The sequence below is a fragment of the Rana temporaria genome, chromosome 2, assembly GCF_905171775.1.
Source record: "Rana temporaria chromosome 2, aRanTem1.1, whole genome shotgun sequence".
Classification (NCBI taxonomy): domain Eukaryota; kingdom Metazoa; phylum Chordata; class Amphibia; order Anura; family Ranidae; genus Rana; species Rana temporaria.
The window spans coordinates 420,926,752-420,944,559 of record NC_053490.1 but is presented as its reverse complement, the minus strand read 5'-3'; the positions used below and the strand labels follow the sequence as shown (position 1 = coordinate 420,944,559).

Sequence of the window (17,808 nt, the reverse complement as noted above, 5' to 3'; positions counted from 1 at the left end):
GGGTCCGGCGTCCGTCTTCGGCGGGTCGGGTGTCCTCTTCGGCAGGTCGGGTGTCCTCTTCAGCGGGTCGGGTGTCCTCTTCGGCGGGTCGGGTTTCCTCTTCGGCAGGTCCGACGTCCTTCTGCGGCGTCCTCGCGGCGTCCTCGCGTCCTCCCCGCTCGTTTCCCGCGCCAAGTTTGAATACTGCGCCGACATATACAGAGCGCAGTACACTCGTGTATTGTCGGGAAATGCTCGGCTACCCGCGCTGACGTCCTGTACGTCCAGGACGTGAGCGCGGAAGGAGCCGAGACTGCCCGACTATACCCGAGTGTACTGCGCTCGGTATATGTCGGCGCAGTATTCAAAACTCGATGCGGGTATCGGCGTATACCGCGCACCCACGATTTTGCCCTGATTTTCAGGGAAAAAAAGTGCGCGGTATACGCCGATAAATACGGTAAATACCAGGATTGTGTTACATACAGAATGCAGAGTTCAGGGGGGTTACACACAGAGTGCAGAGCTGTCACTTGTAAACACAGAAACCAGACTTCTGTGTTTACAAGTGATTGTGGTGAGCAGGCACCAAAGGGTCGGAGTCAAAGGTGGTGGAACTGAGTTCCCCCTGAAAAAAAGCCCTGCTGTAGAGTGAATGAGAATTGCAACCCTAGGACAGGAAGTGTGTTACTGGCAGGATCACCAGGTAAAAATAAAGTAAAACATGATTTTAAAAAGATAACTAATAAAGCCACCACAGCTTACTACTGGTAAGCTGCAATATGCAAAAATTGTGTTTGTGGATTTACCTTTAATTTGTCTTTATATCGGCCTCTTCTAAGCTCCTCTACAGCAGCACTCAGACTGTTAAAAAAGTATTTCCATTTTAAAAGGAAATCCACTTTCTGTCTCTTTCATTACAGAGAAATATTATGAACGGGATTCCCTTAACCACTTAAGACCCGGACCATTATGCAGGTTAAGGACCTTGTCCCTTTTTGCGATTCGGCACTGCGTCGCTTTAACTGACAATTGCGCGGTCGTGCAACGTGGCTCCCCAAAAAAATGGTGTCCGTTTTTTCCCACAAATAGAGCTTTCTTTTGGTGGTATTTGATCACTTCTGCGTTTTTTTATTTTTTGCGCTAAAAACAAAAATAGAGCGACAATTTTGAAAAAAATTCTATATTTTTTACTTTTTGCTATAATAAATACCCCCCCAAAAAATATAAAAAAAAAAAGTTTAGGCCGATACTTATTCTTCTACCTATTTTTGGTATAAAAAAAATCTCAATAAGCGTTTATCGATTGGTTTTGCGCAAAATTTATAGAGTTTACAAAATAGGGGATCGTTTATGGCATTTTTAGTAATATTTTTTTTTTTTACTACTAATGGCGGCGAGCGGCAATTTTTTTCGTGACTGCGACGCTATGGCGGACAAATCGGACACTTTTGACAAATTTTTGGGACCATTGTCATTTTCACAGCGAAAAGTGCTATAAAAATGCACTGATTACTGTGAAACTGACAATGGCAGTGAAGTGGTTAACCACTAGGTGGCTCTAAGGGGTTATGTGTGCCCTAAGGGAGTGATTCTTACTGCAGGGGGGTGTGGCTGTAGGCCTGACGTCACTGATCGTTATTCCCCATATCAGGGAACAGACGATCAGTGTCACTGCCACAGTGAAGAACGGGGAAGGTGTGTTTACACACAACTCTCCCCGTTCTTCAGCTCCTGTGACTGATCGTGGGACACCGGCGGCGATCGGGTTCTGCGGGGCGCGGTCATGGAGCTTCGGACCAGGTCCCGCACGTGACCCACGGTTGGGCTCTTAAAGGCAACGTACAGGTACGTGCCTGTACCCAGCCGTGCCATTCTGCCAACGTAAATGTGCAGGAGGCGGTCCTTAAGTGGTTAATAAGCTTCTAAAATCTACTGAACCCAGAAAAAGTAATCTTCAATTTCAATTACACTGCCACCTGCTGGTGAAATATGGGATTGTAGCTTTACCATACTGAGAAATGTTTCGCAAGTTCTGTTTGCAGTGTCCAGTTCCACCCATACTATTATGCTGCATACAGACGATCGGAAATTCCGACAACAAAACCGTCTATTTTTTTTCTGACGGATGTTGGCGCAAACTTGTCTTGCATACACATGGTCGCACAAATGTTGTCAGAAAGAACGCGGTGACGTACAACACGTACGACGGCACTATTAAAGGGAAATTCAATACCAGTCGTGTTAGTAGAAGTTTAGCGAGAAACGATTCACGCGTTTCACGCTTTTCTCCATTATGAACGCTAGTTTTACCAGACCGAGCACTTCCATCTCTTACTTGATTCAGAGCATGCGTGACATTTTGTGCGTTGGAATTCTCCACACACGATCAGAATTTACGAGAACTGATTTTGTTGTCGGAAAATTTGAGAACCAGCTCGGAAATTCCGATTTGTTGTTGGAAATTCCGACCGTGTGTACACGGCATTACAGTGTATCATGTGTACTAACAAGCTTTGCTACTATAGCACATTTTTCTCAGTATTATTTGTTATTATCTTGTTTTAAAAAAACTCATCCGAAACTTATGTTCCTTTCTCCCTTAACCACTTCATTACTGGGCACTTAAACCCCCTTCGTGCCCAGACCAATTTTCAGCTTTCAGTGCTGACGCATTTTGAATGACAATTGCGCGGTCATACAACACTGTACCCAAGTTATATTTTTATCATTTTTTTCCCCACAAATAGAGCTTTCTTTTGGTGGTATTTGATCACCTCTGCGATTTTTATTTTTTGCGCTATAAACATAAAAAAAATGAAAATTTTGAAAAAAAACACAATATTTTTTACTTTTTGTTATAATAATATCCCATTTTTTTTAAAAAAAAATTCCTCGGTTTAGGCCGATACGTATTCTTCTACATATTTTTGTTAAAAAAAATCGCAATAAGCGTATATTGATTGGTTTGCGCAAAAGTTATAGCGCCTACAAAAAAGGGGATAGATTTCTGATTTTTTTTTTTTTTTACTAGTAATGGCGGCGATTTGCGATTTTTTTTTTGTCAGGCCTGCGATATTGCGGCGGACGTATCGAACACTTTTGACACAATTTTGGGACCATTCACATTTATACAGCGATCAGTGCTATAAAAATGCACTATTTACTGTATAAATGTGACTGGCAGTGAAGGGGTTAACACTAGGGGGTGAGGAAGGGGTTAAATGTATTCCCTGGGTGTGTTCTTACTGTGTGGGGGGAGGGGACTGACTGGGGGAGGTGACCTATGCTGTGTCCCTATGTAAAGGGACACAGATCGGTCTCCTCTCTCCCTGACAGCACGTGGAGCTCTGTGTTTACACACAGAGCTCCACGTCCTGCTGTGTCACCGACGATCGCGGGTGTCTGGCGGTCATCACGGCCGCCAGGCACTCGCATCGGCTCCCGAGCGATGCGCCGGGCACGTTGTTTCCCCGCTGCGCGCCCCCAGCGGAGCGCACGGGGAACAACAACAACAGGACGTCCAGGGACGTCCACCTGCCACTTGAGAGCCGCGCTGTGGACGTCTTTCGTCTATAGCGCGGATCCCAAGTGGTTAAACTACTATCCTACTTTATTATCCTGTTGCAAGCCAGAATGAGCTACAGGATCACAAGACATGCAAGAACATTAACTATCCAGATTCAGCAGTGAAGCATAATGCCGAGTACACACGAACGTTTTTCGGCATGTAGAAAAAACAAAATTTTTCCAACTTTATCATTAAAACGACGTTGCCCACACACCATCGTTTTTTTAAAATGCTCTAGCAAAGCGCGGTGACGTACAACACGTAAAGGGGAAGTTCCATGCGGATGACGCCACCCTTTGGGCTGCTTTAGCTGATTCCGTATTAGTAAAACACGATTCGCGCTTTTCTGTCTGTTACAGCGTGATGAATGTGCTTACTCCATTATGAACGGTAGTTTAACCAGAACGAGCGCTCCCGTCTCATAACTTGTTTCTGAGCATGCACGGGTTTTTAACGTCGTTTTAGCCCACACACGATCATTTTTTACAACCCGAAAAACAACATTGTTTAAAACGTCGTTAAACAATGCAGCATGCTCGAAAAAAATTGGTAGTTTTTCAGAAGCCGAAAAATGATGTGAAGCCCACACACGATCATTTTAAATTACGGTAACATTTTTATCATGCCGGAAAATGATCGTGTGTACGTGGCATCATTCCTTTGCTGCCAAAAATTGGGGAAACTGTAAATCACGGGCAAAAGAGAGATGACTAGCTTATCCAGCCAGCAAAAGAGCGACACATGCAAGCAGGTGAGTGTTTCGCTGCCTGCATGTGTCCTCCAACTCTCTGGTGAACAACAGGATCTCTAATCTTTTGCAATGCTGGCTTTAACCTTAATGAGGATGTTTGAGATACTGTACATATCTATAGAGTTATTAGTAAACTGCAGCGCTAGAGTCATCAGCTCGACTCCCAACCAGGTCACAGCATGAAGTTTGCATGTTCTGCCTGTGTTTGCATGGATTTCTTTGTGTACTGTGGTTTTCTTCCACATTCCAAACACATGCTGATATGTTAAAGCTGATCTCCACCCACCCCGTTTGTTTGCCTTTTACCCCCCGCTTACCGAAAAATGGGATCTCCATGTTTCAGATACTCACCCATCCAGTGGATCCAGAGTTGTCCCACTGAGATCCTTTCATTCCCTGCCTCAACTTGGTCTCGCCCCAACATTTTGTTTCTGTCTTCATTAAGAGGCCTGCTGGGCTGAGTTCAGCCTCCAGATGAGGTGCCACTAGGCACACCCCCCTTCCACCTCTGTGCCTCTGTGAATGAAACAGTAAGGCTCTTGGGATAAGTGATGTCCATTTCCGAGGAGGCACAGTGGGGAAAGTACGCATCATTCACCTACGTGAATGACATGTATTGGAGGGAAGGACCAAACCCTTTTCCTGAAAAAAGGGTAAAAAAAAAAAAGCTGCTATACATGTAGTAAAGCAGAAGAGGGATGGACAGGAGACACTTTTCGATTTATTGGTGAATGTTTGCTTTTATTAGTCCCCGTCTAAATTGACCTTGGTATGTGTCGGTATGTCTTTGAAATAGGGAGCATAGAATTTTTGAGGTCAGAAACAAATCTGAATGTAAAGCGCTGCATAAATTGTTGATGCTATATTAGTACCTGTAATAAATAAAGAAATACAAAAACAAAAATGTTTTTGCTAAGTGCGGTGTTTTATATTATCAGGTTTTGCCCGGAATTTATCTGAAGGCAGCAATGCAAATTACACAGAGTATGTGGCCACGCGGTGGTATCGTTCACCTGAGCTGCTTCTGGGGTGAGTAGTGAACTTACTTGTATAAATATGTTTCATTCGTGGCAGGTAAATATCGGTGTGCACAACTTTTCATTCTTAAGACCCGTACAAACACCATACGAAAATCGGAAGAAAAATTTTATTCGGCGAACAATCTGCTGATTTTCGGATCGGTAGTAAGGTGCTTTCAACAGCCGATTCCGTTTTTCCATCAGACAAAAGCTGGAAATCAATGTCCGATTTTCGTTTAATTTGTACGAAAAAAATCATAAGCGCAAGACTGTGCATGCTCAGAAAAAAAAAGAATACATACAAAAATAGTCACTTCTGAAGTTGTATTCTGTCTTGCGAGAATTTTCATATGCAACAAAAATCGGATGCATGGTTATTCGCAAATTTGACCATGTGTACGAACAAGGCTTTAGGTATGCCCAACGATAAACAGGCTAGCTGTGTACAAAGTGTGGAGCAGATCTTTTCATACAGGACTTTCATAGGGGTTGGGATATTATTTTGATTTTTTCTGGGACTCCTTCTCTTGTTATTAGCCTATCTTCATAGAAATGTGGCTTTTTGAAGCCAGAAGAACTGGAATGTCTGTGAGATTAGAGACCATATTATGAGCACATTAAATTAAATTGTTGCTTTCTTTTTCTTCCTGTTGACTGAAAAAACCTTAAACAATTTCTCTGATATTACAATGTCACACTGTCCGATCCACACACTATAGCACTTGTCTACACAGCAGAAATACCAAACGTGGGTGACATTTAAACTTATATATTAATTTCCACATTGAATTCCAATTTTTTTCAGCCTAATTATATTAATCTGAACAATCTTGAATTTTTGTATACTTATTTTTGAAGATTTACATTTACTTCCCTGAATTCTTTGACACGTATTACAATGTTCTGTGATTTGGCACTGCTGTGTCACACTTTTCACAGAGACTGTCTTCTGAACTACAGGCGAGAGAAGGAGGTTCAGGAGGTTGAGTCAGTACAGGAACCACTGCTTGGGTATTTAACCTGTGGCCCTCCAAATGTTGCGGAAATAAAAATCCCATCATACCTCAGACTTTGGTAGTCATGCTTATAACTGTCATCCTTGCAATGCTTCATGTGACTTGTAGTTCTGCAACAGCTGGAGGGCCACAAGTTAAGCACCCATGGGGATAAGTTATGTTCTCGTCGTACGCATTGAGCCGTTGTATCGTAGGGAGTATTTGCGACGTGATTCTGAGCATGCGCGCGCATGCTCCGTACGAACGGCCCTTCATTTACATGGGGTCACGGTTAATTTAAATGTAGCACGCCCACTACCTGCCTACTCGGAATTAGGCGGGGTTACGCCGGCCTATTTTCGCTACGTAACTTACGGAGCAAGTGCTTTGTGAATACTGACCTTGCCTCACTATGTTACGTCGGCGTAACATCTCTCTCTCTCTCTGAATCTGGCTAAATGTCCTTAGAAGTTGAAAGTAAACTGCTGAGGAAATGGTGCAACACAAGTAGGGAATCCAACAGGTTGTGGAAAGTGATAGCCAGCAGACAAGCAGTGCTCACAACATGAAATAATGTTTTTCAAGTAAGCTTAAATTGGATTGTCAAATAGAACTATTGTTTGTATTGCTATAACAATGCCGATGTTAAAAATCAAAGTGTATGCTGTGACCATAGAACGCTGTTAAATGAGATATTACTGGTTGACCCTTGTGTAACCTGCTTGACTGTAATAGTCTACAGCAACTGACCTGTGCTGTATCCCCTTCTCCTGCCTGTGTTACTATATATTATCATTGGCAGCACAGGTAACAAGAAATGAGCACAGTGACTGATATAATACTGCCTGTAGTGACGCTACCAAGAAAAGCCCCTATGCTTTTTGACAGTGGTTTCACATTTTGTTTATGCAGCGCTGTTGGATGACATTTTTACAAGTAAGGTAGAAAGGAAATCTCCTGCTATAATAGCATAGTGGATCGACCATGGCTCTAATGTCCAAGATATACTACCAACCCTTGGAAAAAGGAAGGTTTTGTATTACTTCTCATCAGATATCTTAGCTGTGGAAGAGGGAAATTTAGAGTGAGCCTCCATCTTTACATGCACAGCACATCATAGGAAAGAATATTCTTTAGTAGAGGATACTTAAAGTATAACCCCGGGTGACTCTTCTTTTTGTTAAAGCAGGGAAGGTTTACACCCACTGTATATCTTTTTTTTCCTCTCGGTTTCCTGGTTTGGGAAATCTACTTTCATTATTAGTGCTGACTTTTGTCAGTGGGAGAGAAGGCAAAGCATAATGCAAAATTTTAAGAGCTGTCTACTGTACATTATAGGAGGTGATAATAAATCTTTCAATGGGGAAAACTGTTATGGTGACAGCTTGCAAATGACAGGAGACATATCCTTTCAGGCCTCGTACACACGACCGAACATGTCCGCTGAAACTGGTCCGCGGACCAGTTTCCGTGGACATGTTCGGTCGTGTGTAGGGCCGACCGGACAATTTTCCGGCCTAGCCGACAGGTTTCCAGCGGACAAAAGTTTCTTAGCATGCTAAGAAACATGTCCGCTGGAAAGCTGTCCGTCGGACATGTCCGCTGGTTAGTACGTCTAACCAGCGGACCGAAATCCCGCGCATGCGTCGAATTGATTCGACGCATGCGTGGAAGCATTGAACTTGCGCGATAGAGAATGTCGGTGTCGTCTACGTCACCGCGTTCTCTGTACGTGGGGATTTCGGTTTGATGGTGTGTACAGCCATCAGACCGAAATCTCCCAGCGGACATGTCCGATGAAAACGGTCCGCGGACCGTTTTCATCGGACATGTTCGATCCCCCGTACGAGGCCTTACTTTCTGTTATGTCTCTGCAACAGGAAGTGAAAGGAAATCATCCTGCTAGGGAAACACGTTGCAATAAAATCCTGACAAAGTTTAGACCCTTCCTCCCCAAAAAAATAGGTTGGCACTGGATTTCCACTTTAAATAGTAAAAGCAAGGCTTCCAAAAAATTTAAAACAACCTTTTTTCAACTTGTTTTGTGAACCCTGGAAACAGTTAATAAAAGAAAAAAGTTAAATGCAGATACATTTAATGCAAACATTTTTTTAAAAAGGTGGAAACCTGCCAAGTTTGTTAATTTCATTTTGGGGATTTTTCCAAAATGTAGCAAACTAAAAAGGCATTTCCTAGCAGTGTATCCAATAATTGTAAAAGTTTGTTTTCAATGAAGCAATACAAATTGATAAATCATACATAACATTTGTTGTGGTGTGGATTTCCAGGACAAAACTTTTCTTGGATAGAGGGAGAAAGGGTTAAAGTTGCTTATTTTTGTTTTCAATGGTGATATATCCCATAAGATATCCTATCGATCCCTGTATGGTTCCTAGAGCAGGATGTGATGGCAAATCTCCCAAGCAAGTTGGTAAAATAAACCTGCCGAAAGTCTTAACTCTCCCCCACTCAATCAACATTTCCTAGACTCTCCGCTGACTCATCGTTCCCACCCCAATTAATAATCACTCCCTCACAGGTACAAAATATTTTTGCACACATTATGCACACCAACATCACAAACATTATACCTCTAACATGATGCATGCCAGTCATTCAGGACATAGCATTTCAGTCTGACCTAGAGGAGGACTATCATTCTAAACCTTTTCTACTTAACAATTCTCATTTCAAAACTTTTCTACTTCTGATATTTGGAAATATATCTTAGACACTAAAGCCATTGCCGATTCACCATTGCTATTAAGGCAAGAGATCACACACCACAGACAACAATCCCAGGTCAGCCTTGAAAAGCACTGTGTAGACCTGGACCCATTTTATGCATTAGCCTCTTTATACAACCAAACAATCAGGGCCAGGCAGTGTAGGATGATAATGACTGTTCATAAAATGTTTCCTGCAGTCTCCTCCATGTACTAGAGATGTAAATGAGCCACATTTTCAAGGAATGTCCACTGATGCTAACATTCTGAACAGAAATTAAGTCACACTTTAAGTGACAACCCAGCTACTTTATTTCCCATGGCTTTCTATTTTGGTGACAGTGGTCACCAGGACCAATAGAGAAGGCGAACCTACATAGCAGAGAAATACATTCTAATAATCATTTTTCACAGGAATACAAAAGCCGATAATGATAATATATTTCTAAACTTTTATTTTATTTCACAAAACTTTAATTGTGTTTTTAAGTATTAATACAAGGTATGAAAGGCATTCACATAAAGAAAAGTATGCAACAACCATAAGTGTAGAGAGGCAAATAAAAAACAACATAAATAGGATTACTGATTGGATCAGAGGTTGCACTGAAAGTGACATCACAAACCCCAAGGCACAGGAAACTGTACATATTCAACTAAAATTGAGACTGGGAGGAGAGATAACCGCTCAGATGAACCAGAAATCCAATCTCCTTAAATCCGAACCATGGGTGCAGGCAATGCAATGGAAATGCAAACTTGAAGAAAGAAAAGCTGGGACAGCCGCACTCCAAAAAAGTTCCTTTTTAATAAAAATTGGTCACAAAATTACATGCCACGGCCAAAAGAATCAGAACAAAATCTGACGCATTTCGCACTGTATCTCAGTGCTTATTCATAGCTAAAATTGAGACTGGGAGAAGCACCATTGGTAACATTACCATATGAGGTGGTAATGGGGACAGTAAAGGGAATAGGGCATTCTAGAATTCAGAACAGGGGTGAAGCAGGGGTGAAAGGTGGAGGAGAAGAGTAAAGCATGCAGAGAAGCTACTTAAGATCCACTTCGGGCAACAAAGAGGAGGAAGGGGGGGGGGCAATGCTGTGTGGGCCAGCTGGCTAAACTCTTATTTTAACAAATTTTTACTGAAAACACTAATTTCAGTAAAATAAAATCCATCTTCTTGTTATATATATATATATATATATATATATATATATATATATATATATATATATATATATATATATATATATATATATATATGTGATGTAGTCACCCTGGGATTTATCCTTCCCACCTCCCAAGCATAACTATTGATCAACGAAGCTAGCCATCATAATGGAAGACCAGTAGTGAGGACGAGGTGTTGGATTTTACAGGAAAATAGACTTATTTATAGCCTTATTTGTCTGTAACTGTGGATCTACAAAATGTTTTGCAGCGGTTTTCGGTGATGGCAACCTTTAATCATCCCTTGCTTAGTTTGATTTGCACAGCCTTGTTACAAATTGAATTAAAAGTGACCAGGGTCACTTGTAAATAAAGCATAACATGTACAAGAGGAGCATCTATATTTACTTTTCAAGTGGCCCATGTCAACAAACTCAAAATTATTTCTAGCAGTCCATTGGACAAAGCAGCTGTGCAGGGCTAAAATTGTTTGCGGTAATGGCAGTAAGAGATTTCACGATTTACTGAACAAGCTCTCAGATAATACATCACTTTTGGAAGACTGCATTGAGGAATAATGGCCCTCAGGCTTTCAAAGTTTTTGAAAATGGATGATAATGATAATGTGCTAAGGCTTTTTTCATAACAAATAGATAATGTCTGTTTCCCAGACTACCCCAGAATCTTTATTGATGCTATGTAATGGCAGGAAAGTGTGCACAGTGGGCATTCACCTGTGTACGTTGTCTAGTGAGATAAATCAAGGTTTCCTGAGTTCACAAGAAACTAGAACAAGCAGTTGCTTCAAGCTGGAATAGCTTCACTTATTTAACCCAGTTTTGCTGCAAAGCTTGTTATGTGCAATTTAATTGCAGCTTTTTAGAACCTTTGAAAATGTTGCCTAAGTTAGAATCTTAGAAGAAGTATTTTCACTCCTCTGGTTTACACTTGTGAAGCTTGGCAATGTTACTAATAACAGTTGCAGCGTCTGACTGTTCTGCATCTGGGTTTCACTTTTTCTATGATTTGATAACACTTGCCTCTTATACAAGAAAATGGAACAGGCCTGAGAGCAGCAAACTTTCAAGAGAGTCTTTCCACATCTCTTTGTACTCTACCTCAATACAGGACTTGATAACACTTTAAAGCAATTTAAAACAATAGTAAACATGATTTAAAATTTTTGCTGTCTTGAGCCACTTTTATTATGCTTTTTCTTCATGACCACATATTTTTGTGGCCTCAAAGTTGTGTACACTTTTCCCAGAAAACGTACTATTGTAAAACAGGTACCTTGTAAGATTTTGCATTATTTAAAAGTATGTATTCAAAGCAGTTTGACCTACAACACAGCACAGTCATGAATCAACCAAATAGTTATTTAAAAAAAGAAACAATGGAATTTGGAGTGGGATACACTAGAGTTTGTTTGTGTTTGTCTCAGGTTGCACTTGAGTGTGTCAGATTGTCTTATTCAAAATTGTTTCACACCTGTGTATAGTGTGGTTGCTGTCAAAGTACAGTGCATTTGGATTCCAAGCCTGTATGTCACAGTAAGGACCACTAGCATACCTCCCAACTGTCCCTGATTTCGAGGGACTGTCCCTGATTTGGAGCAATGTCCCTCTGTCCCGCATTCTCCTCATTTGTCCCTCATTTTGGTCTGATCTATATAGATGTATATAAAATGCACTTTTTATCTATCAAAAAGTGTTTCCCAGCACTACACTTTCATCTGATTTCTAAATTGCTGCATTTGTAAATTCCAAAAGCCAATATAAAGAAATAGTAGTGGTAAAAAAAGCACTTGTGGGTCTAACCAATCTTATTTTTTTGTACAATTCTCCTTTAAGGGGGCGTGGCAAGGGGTGTGTCCTATGCCTGCATACTTTTGCTGATAGGTGTCCCTCATTCCCATCTCAGAAAGTTGGGAGGTATGACCACTAGTAAAGAAGTAGTTGGTGGGCCAGCCTTTGATCTACAGTACTTATTCTAAGCCATTATTTGCATTTCACTTTGGTTAGATTTTTATAAGAAGCCTAGTGAGGTGTTCTACAAATAATGAAAAACCATTGTTTTCCCGGATACAAAATAACTGTCTCTGGCAAAGTGAACAAATTTCACCTTTCTATTTGTAATGAGTACATTTTCCAATTTACTGCATATGCAAGTGAGGTAAGTGGAATGTGCAGGTGCTTTGAGTATATCAGGAGGTGTACTCTGTAAGGAAATTGGCTATATGCTCATTTCACAAGCCTTTTACAAATGAATAAGAATTTTTTATTGTAGCTATATGACTAGCTTTCAAATCTGATTGGAATCGGTATAAATGTATTTCCACTCTTGCAAATTAGGACCATTATCCTGATTTATTAGCTTTGTTAATTGAACCTATTGCAACAGGTTTTTGAGAATATAATTTCACTACAACTGTTATTAGATTCTACATCAGTGTTTTTATTGTGAATAATTTCATAGCAAAAAAAGAAATGTGCAGAGCACTTTCTCAACAAGGTTTCCACACCACCCCTGGCAAACGCAGACAGCACCCAAAGTGCCGTGGCACCCTGGTTAAGAAAGGATGCACTAGCACTGTAATTTGGTGACAGTTATTGACTGGGACTGCCTGGTTAATTGTATGCCTGCTCTCATGAAACCACACCCAAGTTTGTCTCACCACTTTTTTTCTTGTTGGCAGTATGTCAAATGTGCCCTACCACATTAAAAAAAGTAACTTTGTTTAGTAGGGTACAGCTTTATCTTCTCCCCACAGCAGTGCAGCATATACATATAAGAATATGAACTATTACAAAGTTGGGAATGCCATTGAAACATACGTGATGTCTGCATTTGAAGCCTGTAATACCAAATTATTATTTTGTTAGGAGGGGATACAGATTTTTGTATGGAACTGCAATGCCACTTTAAGGCACCAGAAATTCATGAGTATGAGTTGCTGAGCTATATAAATCTCATCCTGTGTATCATACAGTGTTAACCAGGTAAGGATTAGAATTTCACAGAAGCACTATATAGGACTCTGCACATTAGACTAGACACCAGACAAAGATCAGAATATTGGATAGGGGATCAGTTGTGGCTTAATAATTTATACTAGTTGATCATGTATTTATGGGTTTTTAGCAATTTTTTTAAGAAAATACTTTAATATCATCAACGTTATTGGGGTAGCTCAAAAAGTCACTCTTCAATTGTCTCTAGCACCACACAACGGGAATGAAAAGTTTGTTTCAAATGAGTAGCTGGAGATATTCTATACATGAGATGGGTCTGAGTTTGTAAAACACCATTAATGAGAACACTAATGACAGATTAACAGCTCTAAATGTGTTTTTCTTTTCCCTTTTCTTTTTTTTAGAGCCCCATATGGAAAGGCCGTTGACATGTGGTCTGTGGGTTGTATCCTTGGAGAGCTAAGTGATGGCCAGCCTCTCTTTCCTGGAGAAAGTGAAATTGATCAGCTTTTCACAATTCAGAAAGTATTAGGACCTCTTCCACCAGAGCAGATGAAGCTGTTTTACAGCAACCCTCGGTTTCATGGGATGCGGGTGAGTGTAGTAAGCAATATGCTCAGATTTTCCAGAATGGAAAATATGCAGATGATCATTAATATTTTTTAATGTGACATTTATGCCCTGTACACACGATCGGTGCATCCGATGAAAACGGACTGATGGATTTTTTCATCAGTTATCCGATGAAGCTGACTGATGGTCAGTTGCGCCTACACACCATCGGTTAAAAAAACGATCGTGTCAGAACGCGGATACGTAAACCACGTACGACGGCACTATAAAGGGGAAGTTCAAATCCAATGGCGCCGCCCTTGGGGCTGCTTTAGCTGATTTTGTGTTAGTAAAAGACGTTTCACGCTGTTCTGTCTGTTACAGCGTGATGAATGTGCTATCTCCATAACGAACGCTAGTTTTACCAGAACGAGCGCTCCCGTCCCCTAATTTAGTCTGAGCATGCGTGGATTTTTAACTATCGGTTAGGAATCCATTGGTTAAATTTAAAACAAGTTGGCTTTTTTTTAACCGATGGTTAAATAACCGATGGCGCCCACACACGATTGGTTTGGACCGATGAAAACGGTCCATCAGACTGTTCTCATCGGTTTAACCGATCGTGTGTACGCTGCCTTAGTCTGATGAAAACAATCCATCAGACTGTTTTCATCAGACAAACCGATCGTGTGTACGCGGCATTACAGAAAGCTTTCCCCACCTGTCATTTTTTTTTATTACATTAAAGACTACTTAAACTTTCTTTGTTCAAGAAATAATTATTTATATGTCTCTTTCGCTGAGCCCCTTTCACAGACTAAGTTATATAACACAAACTGTCATCAAAATTTTTATGTAGTGGGTGGGAATAAAATCAAACTGCGTTTATTCTTTTATTAGTAATAGAAGAAGAGAAAGTGATGCAAAACTCAAGGTGCACACAGAATATTTTTCAGAGAAAAGGGATATAAGAGAAATACATCACAATTATTATTGCAAGTTGAAATAAATCATGTCTTATTTTTATTAAATTGCATACCTAAATGCCTGAGGTTTTTATACCCCAAATCCACCCCCCCCCCACCTCCCTACTGTTTATAGTCTTGATTGTGGCAAATTTTGACATGGCAAAATTGAAATACTGGATTTATGCCTTTAAAAAGCAGTTAAAAGGGTCATTGCTGTCATGGTCCAAGATAGGACCATTGTTTGATTTTGGATCCCCAAGAGGTACCAAGAATTATACCCGATTGGTATAGACTGTGCGAAAACAGCAGAATGTACAGCGTTTTTATAATTTCTCTAGTGTTTATTCATTTGTGTGGCATGGATTATTGGTGGGGGAGTGGTATTTAACACTGTAAACAAGAACACTTTTGGTTAGCAGCTCTGCATTAAAAGTACAGTCAGGTCACTCAGGAATGCATTGCATGAGCTTTCATTGGTAATAAAATTTACTGCAGAGCTCCTATCACATGGCGGGATGCTCTATTCTAAGGTCCTTTTTCACTCACTCCCCTAAGGCTATAATTGACCCTAATTCTCCAATACTAACCCTCCCTTATATAAACTTAAACCCCTCTTTGCCGACTCACCTCTTTTTAATTGGGATTATTTGTGCCAATGACTAACCCTTCCTGTACAGGAAGATATCCCAGCACAAAATGTACTGTTTTGACAAAGAAGGTTTTATGCAGTTTATCCAAAATGTTTAATCTAGCATGTGAATTTCTGTCTTCACAAACCAATGTTCGTAGGTTTTACATACACAAGCTTTTCCTGCTGCTGGCCACAAGGATAACAAGACCTTAACACCACATCCCGTTTTGTTTCCAAGTTAAATGTATGCATTACTGTATTTTACAAACCTGCCCTTAGTTTTTTGAAGATCTGAATATTTTTCCTCCTTTGCTTGCACACCTCGGCAGAACACAATTTTTCCATTTCCTTGCCTTCAAAACCTATTATTTTAGGATGATCCATGAATTGCATGTTATGACACGCTACTCTGGAAAAATCTTGCCAGTCCCTATTATATAATAAGACTACATCAAGATAATTTTAATTTGGGTACACAATGATACATTTGGCTTGTAATAACAAAGTTAGATCTCTTACATTAGCAGTATATGGAACTACAAACGTTCAGTTGCAATTAACTGTTTCTGTAGGTAAATTAATGTAGCTGCTATTCAATAACTTTATGGTAGTTGGTAATGTGTTGGTCTGATAGGGGCTGGCTACCTTACACAGCCTCACCTGATGCCATAAAAAGGGGAAAAAAGGATAGGCTTGGTGTTCTAGTGATTTTTCCAGTGCCACTAACAGTTTTAAGAGGTCTGGTCAGAACATTGGGCTAGATTCACATACAATGGCGGATCTTTATGCCGGCGTAGTGCATCTTTTTTCCGCTGCACCGGACCAGCGCGGAGAGGCCTGTACATGATTCACAAAAAAATTCTCACCCAGATGCACCAGTGGGGTGTATTTTAGACGGCGTAAGGCGGCGTAACTGTAAGTGGGCGTCACTCTATGCTAATGAAGCTCCGACGGTGGCGCAGGGAGATACGTCGGGCGCAACTTTTACCGCACATGCTCAGTGACATCGACGGGCTGACTGCCCCCATCTGCACATGCTCAGAACTGCGCCCCGGCGTGACCCCTAAGATACGCCGGCCCACTGCCTCCGCCCAGTCCATAAATACACCCAGACATGTGCCCTACAAGTGCAAAAGTACCCAAGCATTTTTGGTTCCTGCTAGGTCTTTTGCACTCCGCCGGAGGCTCTTTACCGAGATCGGAGATGCAGGGTGTCAGACTGACACCCCGCATCACCGATCGCCGCACGGTGCGCCCCCACGGGCGCGCGCGGCATGAAATCCTGCAGGACGTCCATGGACGTCCTGTCAGGATTTCACAACCACTTCCTGGACGTAAATCGGCCATAGGCCGGGCGGGAAGTGGTTAAACACCTCTACTATATTACCAAAAGTATTGGGACATCTGCCTTTACACACACATGAACTTTAATGGAATCCCAGTCTTTGTCATTTGTGCACTGGTACACAGTAATGTTGGAACAGGAAGCGGCCATCCCCAAACCATTCTCACAAAGTTGGGAGCATTCAATTGTCCAAAGTGTCTTGGTATGCTACTAACTTAAGAGTTCCCTTCACTGGAACTAAGGGGCCAAGCCCAACCCCTGAAAAACAGCCCCACACCATAATCCCCCCTCCACCAAATGATTTGGATCAGTGCACAAAGCAAGGTCCATAAAGACATGCATGAGTGAGTTTTGGGTTGAGAAACTTGACTGGCCTGCAGAGTCCCGACCTCAACCCAATAGATCACCTTTGGGATGAATTAGCGGAGACTGTGAGCCAGGCCTTCTCGTCCAACATCAGTGCCTAAACTCACAAATACACTTCTGGAAGAATGGTCAAACATTCCCAAAGACACACTCCTAAACCTAGTCGACAGCCTTCCCAGAAGAGTTGAAGCTGTTATAGCTGCAAAGGGTGGGCCAACACAATATTGAAACCTACAGACTAAGACTGGGAAGTTCATGTGCGTATAAAGGTAGGCGTCCCAATACTTTTGGTAATATGGTGTACTTTTAATCAGGATGCAAGAGCTATGAATTTCTATAAAATAATTATTCCAAGGTCATGGCCACCAGGATTAGTCATCTGCCAAGAGTTGACATTGCAGCAGATAGGAAACTGTATATAGCTAGATTCAGGTAGAGTTAGGTCGGCGTATCAGTAGATATGCCGACCTAACTCAGAATCTACGCACACCTAAGTTTAAGTGTATTCTCAAACAGAGATACACTTAAACCTATTTAAGATAGGACGGCTTGCGACGTCCTATCTTAGGGTGCAATATTTAGGCTGGCCGCTAGGTGGCGCTTCCATTGCGGTCGGCGTAGAATATGTAAATCACTAGATACGCCTATTCATGAACGTATGCCCGGCCGACGCAGTACAGATACGCCGTTTACGTAACGTTTTATCAGGCCTAAAGTTATTCCATCTTATAGATGGAATAGTAATGTTAAAGTATG

General features: G+C 41.3%; 1 protein-coding gene across 3 annotated transcripts in view; it reads left to right on the top strand.

Annotated features, from left to right (window-relative positions):
• Positions 1–17,808, top strand: part of CDKL5 (cyclin dependent kinase like 5) — a 511,586-nt gene that overhangs the window by 401,893 nt on the left and 91,885 nt on the right. For all 3 annotated transcript variants that reach the window (XM_040338214.1, XM_040338213.1, XM_040338212.1), the window contains exons 9-10: positions 5,240–5,330; positions 13,595–13,784. In XM_040338214.1, coding sequence (XP_040194148.1) covers positions 5,240–5,330; positions 13,595–13,784 — 281 coding nt within the window. The remainder of the gene's footprint in view (positions 1–5,239; positions 5,331–13,594; positions 13,785–17,808) is intronic.